The sequence below is a fragment of the Balaenoptera musculus genome, chromosome 16, assembly GCF_009873245.2.
Source record: "Balaenoptera musculus isolate JJ_BM4_2016_0621 chromosome 16, mBalMus1.pri.v3, whole genome shotgun sequence".
Taxonomy (NCBI): domain Eukaryota; kingdom Metazoa; phylum Chordata; class Mammalia; order Artiodactyla; family Balaenopteridae; genus Balaenoptera; species Balaenoptera musculus.
Genome location: NC_045800.1, coordinates 27,824,187 through 27,833,006, shown reverse-complemented (window position 1 = coordinate 27,833,006; position 8,820 = coordinate 27,824,187). Strand labels below are relative to the sequence as shown.

Genomic DNA, 8,820 nt, shown 5'->3' with positions numbered 1-8,820 from the left:
GGCAGGAGCGCGGGCTGGCACCTGGGTGTGCAGCACGCATGCTCTGTATGGTGACTGGGTGAGTTGGGAGTGTGTGTGTGTGTGTGTGTGTTTGAGTGCTGCCTTCATATGCATCCTCCTTCTATGTCAGAAAGTGTCTCTCTGGCCACCCAGTTCTGGAAAGGACGCAAGGCAGGGAAGCTGGTTCCAGGACACTAGAAGGAGGAAGAATCTTTCTGATCCACTTTCTTGATGCAGACAGAGGTACCGTGAGCTTTCTGCCCCTTCACATCCGGGGCAGGGACTGCGGCCAGGGTCTGTAATGCAGGGGTAGGGATTGGGGCATAAGGTAACTGGGGACCCAGTGGAGCTAGAGGCTATAGAGGGGAGTATAGAGGGGACTGGGGAGGAGGAAAGGGCTGGGGACACCGAAGAGGCACAGGCACGAGCAGAACCGGACTGTGAAGGGGTGAGAATGCCAAGGTGCTGCGAGAGGACCTTGAGGGAACCGGGGTAGGAGACTAGGGGTCCAAGTAGGCAGAGGCCACTGCCAAGGCAGCCATCAAGTAAACAAGGCGAGGGTAACCCGAGTCCCTCCGGGCGTACCGTCAGAGGATGCCCCTCCAAGACGCCCGCCTTCGCCCCGGGCACCTAGACCCCCTGTTGCAGAGGCCGGGTGCCTCCCGAGGCCAGCCAAGGGACTGCAAGCAAATGGGGCAGCTCCTCCCCTCCTCTCTCGGGCTGGGGACATGGCCAGAACTGATCCCTGAGCCCGGATTGGCTCTGGGAGACAGCGTAGGGCCGGGTCTCAGTGGCCCGGGCTGGGGGCGTCGCCCTTAAATGACACCCATCGCCCCCAGGCTCTGCCAATCCCTGGCCTCGCCGGGCGGATGCGCCAAGGGAGTCCCCGCCCCTCAGGCTGGCGAGCGTCACGCGTGACGTTACCCGTGATGAGTGTGAGGGCGGGGGCGACGCGCGGAGAGGAAGGCGGGACTGAGAGCTGCAGAGGACGGGAGCCCAGGAGCCTAGGAAAGCGTGAGTGCTCATTGTGCCGGGCGGGGTTCGGGGGTCGGGGGAGTAGGGGCTTGAGGGCTGGGAATCAGAGAGGAAAGTTGCCTCTGTCCTGCGAGATTCAGCATCTTCGGCTCTAGGGCACGAGGGGAGGTTGGCTGGGGAGGGAATGTCGGAGTGAGACTCTGTATGGTCACACATTCAAGTGTCTGCAACTGATGGATATGAGCTGTGTGTGTGTGTAAGTAACGGTCTTTGTATGCAGGGTGTGTCCACCCTGTTTGCAGGTCTGTGTAGGGCGTGTATGCTGGTGTCTTTGTGTGTGGGTATGTGAATGTGAGTGTGTGAGAGGGGAGGGTGTGTCTGCCTGTGAAGGAGGAAGTGTGGTTGGAGAGGATTAGTCATTCTGTAGGATTTTGCCCAACATGGCCAGATGAATGCTTCAGGCTTTCCTCTCTGTGCTGAGTGGAGGGGTCACTCACTGAATCCTGCTCCTTTAGAGGCAGGTAGCTCAGGGAGAGGTGGGTGTGTGTTCGTGCCAGCCCTGCCCAGCTAGGGAACAAGGAGAGCCTTGGGCCATTCAGTGTGAGCTGAGGAAGATGGGTCTGGAGAGGGGACTGTGCATGCCCACGAGCACACCTGGCTGGCTGGCATCAGAGTCCCCTGTTTGAGATCTGGAATAGGTAAGCCCTGGAGTTGCCAATGAACCCTTGCTCTCCTCCAGTCAGGGCCTGGGGTGTGAGATGGCTTATGCCATCTTCCCAAACAGCCTTGGGGGTTTGTATGTAGGTCTCAAGGCAACTGGGGCCTAAAGCTGACATGAACGTGGATGTGTAATGCATATAATCTGCATTTTTGTGCATACAGAGCACAAGAGTAGCTGCATGGGATTAATTGCTGCTCATGCGTCAACCACACACATGTAAATCCTCGCTCATGAAAATCTGTACCAGGCCAGAGTGCAAGGACATCTGTTTTCCTGGCCATGTTCTCTAGTGGCCCAGGGGGGCTGGAACATTGCCTAGGAAACAGCTCCTCCCCACATCCTTGCTTACCTATCTAGAGTCATCTTAAGCTCTAGAAGGATTGGCAGGGACCAGGGCAGCACCACCAATGTCTCCCCCATGTGGAGTCCTTGGACCCCTCCTTGGAGTCCTCTGACTTTGGTGCCTGCCCTGCAGAAAATGGGTGAGTTGCCCTTAGATATCAATATCCAGGAACCTCGCTGGGACCAGAGCACTTTCCTGGGCAGAGCCCGGCACTTCTTCACTGTGACTGACCCCCGAAATCTGCTGTTGTCTGGGGCACAGCTAGAAGCTTCCCGGAACATCGTGCAGAACTACAGGTGACCCCCAACCCCATTTAACCCAGGGGCTCATTCCCTGCTGTTAATACAGTACCTTTTGCACCTGTCTCCCCTAACTTGAGCGTGACCCTCTTCCACTCCTCCACCCTCTCACTCCCTTGCCCTCTCTGTTGGAATCACAGACAACTAGGGCACAGAACTTTAACTTAAAGGATTTCAGGGTGTTTGGGTTGAGGAGGTGGTGTCGATATTTGTGGGTAGGGGGCTGCTCTGTGTTTCACAAACCCTCTACAAGGACCTGTCCCACTGCTGGGCCACCCTCTGCAAGGGCAGAGGGGCTCAGCTGAGTCCCAAGGAAGTAGGAGGGCAGCCTCCTTGTCTCCAGGAGGAAAAACTCATGCAACACCCCAGCCATTTTTGACCCATTGGAAACCACCATTACCCAGCATTGACCTAGCATTTGGGCAGAAACAGAAGGGCACCCCTCCTTGTGTGGTTAGAAGGGAAATAGAAATAGGAGCCCTCCTTCTGGCAAGACTTGATTCTTCCCCAGAGACAAGTAGTTCCTTTGTTTTGAGATTGGGAGCCAAAGTGCCTGGTCCTCTGCCCAGACTTCCCCTGAGCTGGGTGGGCAGGGCTTGGGAGGGCAGATCTGCCCCCTAGAATTGCCTGTTTCCTCCTTGCCAACCTCTGCAGGGCTGGCGTGGTGACGCCAGGGCTCACCGAGGACCAGCTCTGGAGGGCCAAGTATGTGTACGACTCTGCCTTCCATCCGGACACAGGGGAGAAGGTGGTCCTGATTGGCCGCATGTCAGCCCAGGTGCCCATGAACATGACCATCACCGGCTGCATGCTCACCTTCTACAGGCAGGTCCTATCCTGTGTGTCTCCTCCCTGGGTGCTCTGTCCAAGCTACAGTGTAACTTGATGACTAGGCACTTCCTCTCTGGGTCAGTTTGGGCAGAAAATAGTAGGTGGGTGAGAGCTTGTGTTAGAATCCCTTCCATTCCTCAGGACTCAGCCCCCGGGGTCCTCCCACCCCAGAGACAATGGGTGTGTTTGTGTAAGGAGGGTCATGCAGGGGTCACCAGAGCACGTTCTAGGGGCATCAACATTGCCCCTCCTAAGGGTTTGGGGTTAACCTTTGGGGTTTTATTATCAGTGTCCAAGGATGTGGGACACTGTGGAAGTAAGTGTCTTTGTTCCCTCAGGAAGACCCCAACCGTGGTGTTCTGGCAGTGGGTGAATCAGTCCTTCAATGCCATCGTTAACTACTCCAACCGCAGTGGCGACGCTCCCATCACTGTGGGGTGAGAGCTTGTTCCCTGGGACTCTTCTCCCGGCCCTCCATTGCTCTCTCTTGTTCCCCTGGGCCTATGCAGCCAGTGGCTTAGCGCCCTCCTCTCAGCCTGCCCCCCACTCACTTTCCTGGCCTGACTGAGGGCCTGAGGTCTTCTTGTATATGCTTTGGGGGACCCAGTCCTCTTCAAGGGTAGGGATTGGGGCTTCCAGACAAGTCTGCACTGGAGCAGGGAAGACGTTTCTCTGCAATGAGGCCACCCTCCCACACCTCATGTCCCTGAAGCAAAGAGCCACATGCTGGACTGTTTACCTCCCACCTTGTGTCCTGGCTCTTCTGCCCACAGGCAGCTGGGAACGGCTTACGTGAGTGCTACCACCGGGGCTGTGGCTACGGCCCTGGGACTCAAATCCCTCACCAAGGTAAATCCCCCCCATTCCACTGCCCCCCCAGTTCACGCTTTATCTACCTCCTTCTTCCCTACCACTCCTCCACCCCAACCTACAGGCTCCCCATATCTCTCCTCAGAGTTCCTTACCACCCCATGGCCCTTAGGGTCACTAAATCAGCGGTCCCCAACCTTTTTGGCACCTGGGACCGGTTTCGTGAGAGATAGATTTTCCACGGACGGGGGTGAGGGGATGGGTCAGGCGGTAATGCGAGCAATGGGGAGCGGCAGATAAAGCTTCGCTCACTTGCCCGCCTGCCACTCACCTTCTGCTGTGCGGCCCAGTTCCTAACAGGTACCTGTCTACGGCCCTGGGGTTGGGGACCCCTGCACTAAATGACATCTTTCCTCCCCCAGCATCTGCCCCCGCTGGTTGGCAGATTTGTGCCCTTTGCAGCTGTGGCAGCTGCCAACTGCATCAACATCCCCCTGATGAGGCAGAGGTGAGTGGCCCCAGCTCCTGGCGTGTGCACGCCCAGGGTGCATGTCAGCACACCAGCCAGCCACACGAGCTGCTGGGCCTAGTCTCAGTCTGGTGCTGGGATCCTGGGGTGGGAGAACCAGCCTTTGAATCTAGGCTGTCTGAGGGGACTAGCTGCCCGTGAGAGCATGGCAGGTCAGATTTGTGATCTGACCCCCACCCCCTTCCCTTCTCAGAGAGCTGCAGGTGGGCATCCCGGTGACCGATGAACAGGGTCAGAGGCTTGGCCACTCGGTGGCCGCAGCCAAGCAAGGAATCTTCCAGGTGGTGGTATCAAGAATCTGCATGGCGATTCCTGCCATGGGTGAGGCAGGAGTGGCTCGGTGGGGCATGGGCGGCTCTAAGAGAAGGGGGTGCCATTATCCGGGGGGTTTGAGGACTCTGGGGGGAGTGGGAGGAGCTGCAAAGGGGGATCGCCCCTTCCTTAGGGTCCTGACTTTCACTCTACTAACTCCCTCCCTCCTTGCCCTGCTCTCCCCTCAGCCATTCCCCCCGTGATCATGGACACCCTGGAGAAGAAAGACTTCCTAAAGGTAGGTCACTCTCACCTCTCCCGTCCTAGAAGTAGTGGTGACTGGGGGCAGAAGTGACCGGTCCCCAACTTCCTCTCCAACCTGACTTGAGTCTAAGACTTGCTACCTGTTTGCCCCACCCCTGTGCTACCCCTTCCACCTTCATTAATTCATTCAGCAAGAATAAATTGAGCTGGAATGAAGGAACACTGAGGGTGCAGGAGGAGAAGGGAAGGGAAGGAAAGAAAGGGTTTCTGTCCTGAAGGAAGCTGGTGTCACTCCAGTGACCTCTGACACACATAGGGATGGACTATCCACGCTTGATATCATGCTCGTGCTGTCAGCTACAAAAAACATTGAGACACACACACAGGCTCGCCCGCACACGAACAGGATGGAGAAGCAAGGCACAGGGATACAAGCTCTGGCTCATTTATTGAATCATTTATTCACAAATATTTATTGAGTGCCAACCATGCACACGGAGCAATAGATTGGTGGCCTCTAAGGCTGGAGCAAATCAAGAAGGGTGTGCAGAGCAGGAGATGTGTTTGGAAAGGGACAGATTCACTCAGTGGGATGGGAAGGAGGGAGTGGAGGGTTAGAGGAGGCTTTCTGAAGAAAGCAGCTCCTGAAGGAAGTGTGGGAAGTGATTCTGAGAGGTGAAGATGGGTGGTGGGACGCTAGGGAGGGTGTCAGCAAATGGGCCTGGCCGGAGTGGAGGGTGGTCAGTCCCTGTTATGGGACTGGGGGGAAGAAAAGGGCCACATGTCAGAGGCTCAAAGGCAGTGCTGATGGGATAGAGCCGTGGTGGGTGAATGTGTAGGGGTGAGGGGGGCAGGGGACACACACCATTACATTCTCTCTCTCCCCACAGCGCCGCCCCTGGCTGGGGGCGCCCCTGCAGGTGGGACTGGTGGGCTTCTGGTAAGTGTGCAGGGGGTTAGCTAGAATGTGTGGGAGTGTCCTTTCTGTGGTGGATGTGGGTGGGTCTTATTGCTTTTAAGATGTTTAAATACATCATTCATTCATACATTCAGCTGGTAGGGGTCATGGACACCTGTAGGGCATACTGTGTGTGTTAGGAGTGATCTCTGTTCTTGAAGGTCAAGAATCTAGTCGAACGGGTTCTACATCTACCATGGAAACCATGGAAATATACCTTTTGGTACCAGCCCAGAGTTTCATGCACATTTAATTCCTGATTCTGTCACTGGCTGTGGAGCTCTGGGTCACTGCTCTGGAGGCTCTTTCCTCAGCCAGAACCTAATGTCATCGTTGGCTTTAATCAATCTCCACCCCTAGGGGCTGTCTCCAGAGATGGGGTGGGGTGCCGGGAGGGAACACTCTTAGATCAGAGCTTCACAGACCTTTCCAACACTCTTCTCCCTCAGCCTGGTATTTGCCACCCCCCTGTGCTGTGCCCTGTTCCCCCAGAGAAGGTAAGTGTTGCCCCCAGGCTTGGCTGGGGGCTTCAGACAGGTCTCCACATCTCTGGGAGCAGCTGATTTAGTTTCCTTCAGTGTGTTCCAGGAGGAGGCCTAGCAGGCATTCAACTTATTCTGGGGGTGGGGGAATGACCGTGATCTGGGCCTCTGGAAGTCGAAGGAGAAGATTCAGCAGCCTGGCAGGAAGAGGGGTGGTGATCGGGGGGCACCCAGCTGAGGACGGTGGGCTCAGGGGACATTCAGCCTGCCTGCGCTGTTCTGTTGCAGCTCCATACACGTGAGGAGGCTGGAGCCGGAGCTGAGAGCTCAGATCCATGAGCAAAACCCCAGTATCGAAGTGGTTTACTACAACAAGGGGCTTTGAGGGGGCGTCAGCCCCTGGCCTCCTCTCTCACCTCCTTGGGCTGCTGCTTTAGTGGAGCCTTGCCGTCCCTGCCACTTTTCCATCTGCCTGGTACTGGGCGGGGGCCTGGTGTGGGAGCAGCCGTTGAGACCAGCAATCCGTTAGGCTGGGAGAGGTGCCCCCATAGCCTTTTTCTCTCCTCTGATTTCAAAGAGCAGGGTCACATGATCCCTTTCTTCTGCGCTAGTGTGTCTACATATGTACATATGTGATACGTGTGTGTACAGGCTGTCCTGGGATATCCTCATGTCTGGCTTCCCTTCTTGGCTTCCTGTCACCTGCCAGCCGGCCAGGCTACAGGACTTTCTCGCCTAAACAGTTCCACCAGCCAAGTCATTTCTGATGGAACCTTGCCCCTTCTGGACACAGGAGGAGACCCAGGATCTCAGGACAGAGACTGAGGGACACTAGCAGGCTAAACTGGGCTGAATCCTTCAGATTTCTGCTTCCTGGCTCCCGAAGCTGACTCAGGAACTGGGATGGCAGAGGACGACATGTCGGGATAAGGGAGGCAGGGGGCTTATCGCATTCCCCACATCCTGGAACGGGTCATTTCCTCTCCTCTTCTCTGCTAGAACAAAGGAGTGTCAGTGTCCTGTACTGCTCTTGCCATCTCCCCATCTCCCCCACACTGTAGTACGGGCATCTTTAGGCACAATCCTAGGAGTTCTTGGGCCGCTGACATCATAACCTTAAGTCCAAAGTTACAATCCCAACCCCCTCCCCTAACCAAAAAGCCACGAAGGCAGAGCAAGCATTCCTGTTTAAGAGCCCCCACTGCACCCTCTTACGGAGGGACACAGCTTGGGAACGGTGCTTAAACTCCACAGGTGTCTGAGTGGCTGTAACTAGGACACCTCAAGGGCAACTAGGCCCTGAGCGTATGATCTCAAGACAGGGAATTCTGTGTTCCACTGATCTTGTTGGACGTTCAGCAGGATCCTGATCTTAGTTCCTTCTCTTTCTTGAGGCCTGGCCCTGCTCCCCCGCCCCCCCACCTCCAAGAGGAGGAAGGGCCCAGGAGTCAACGGCTGGTCCAAAGGGGAGGTGGACTTGGGGATGGAATATGTGCTGGTGAATTCACGGAGTGCAGAGCTGGACCATGACTCCAGCTCCTGTGACCTCTGGCTGAAGTAGGGTGAAGGCCCCAGTGCGATCCTCTAAGAGCACTTTCCTGCTCCCCCAACCAACCGCCACCAGTAATAAAAGCTATGGTGCCATTGTTACTCAATAAACCAAAAACCTGTCTACTTCTTGATCTTCACTCAATTCCATGTCCTGAGTGCCCAGGAAGAGCTTTCTGCCTGCGGCCTTCCCTTTTCTCCCTACAAAGTTCAGGTCTTAGTCTCTTCCCTCCCCTTCTGTAGGGAGCCTCAGCCCCCAGCAGAGGGAGCTCTGAGATTAGAAAAATCAGTCCTCCATCGGCACCCAGAGTACTAAAGAAGGAGGGATGTGGGTAGATGCCTCCGCCTTCTATTCCCTCAGCAGATGGAGTGCTGGCTTCATTTCCTTCTTTTCTGGCCGGGGGCGGGGGCGGGGATGCAGGTTTGCTGATCACACACCTACAAACCAACTCAGGCTCTGGGCTTCTTGGTTCCCTTCAGGCATTTGGCATGGGGTGGTGGCCTCTGGGAGAGGAAGGCTAGAGGGCTAAGGACAGCCTGGCTCCATCAGAGAAGTTGTTAGGGCACCAGCACACCTCTACACCCCTACACTCATTGATGCAACACTGGAACAAGCCTGGTCGGTACCATTTGCTAGTTAACACCCCTTTCCCCCATCCCAGGGCCCTCTACTCCCTCCCGGCTTATGAGCCCCCCCCCAACCCTTTTTTTTCTAGGAAAAATAAGGCCCAAAGTCCTGTTCATGCCTATGTACAACTGGTGAGAGCTACTATTAAACAGTGTATAGTTGTCTTTTTTTTTTTTGGCC

At 55.8% G+C, this 8,820-nt stretch overlaps 1 protein-coding gene across 2 annotated transcripts; it reads left to right on the top strand.

Moving 5' to 3' along the window:
* Positions 1–115: 115 nt before the first annotated feature.
* Positions 116–8,138, top strand: SFXN3 (sideroflexin 3). Of its 2 annotated transcripts, none has more exons than XM_036829566.1 (12): positions 116–243; positions 840–1,014; positions 2,172–2,335; positions 2,993–3,163; positions 3,508–3,606; positions 3,943–4,018; positions 4,402–4,487; positions 4,702–4,829; positions 5,009–5,058; positions 5,915–5,964; positions 6,432–6,479; positions 6,753–8,138. In XM_036829566.1, the coding sequence occupies exons 3-12, from the start codon at positions 2,175–2,177 to the stop codon at positions 6,847–6,849; spliced, it is 966 nt and encodes a 321-aa protein (XP_036685461.1). In that variant the 5' UTR covers positions 116–243; positions 840–1,014; positions 2,172–2,174; the 3' UTR covers positions 6,850–8,138. The 2 variants fall into 2 exon arrangements, with proteins under 2 accessions (XP_036685461.1, XP_036685463.1); XM_036829568.1 differs by having other exon boundaries at positions 118–243; positions 2,208–2,335.
* Positions 8,139–8,820: the final 682 nt, after the last annotated feature.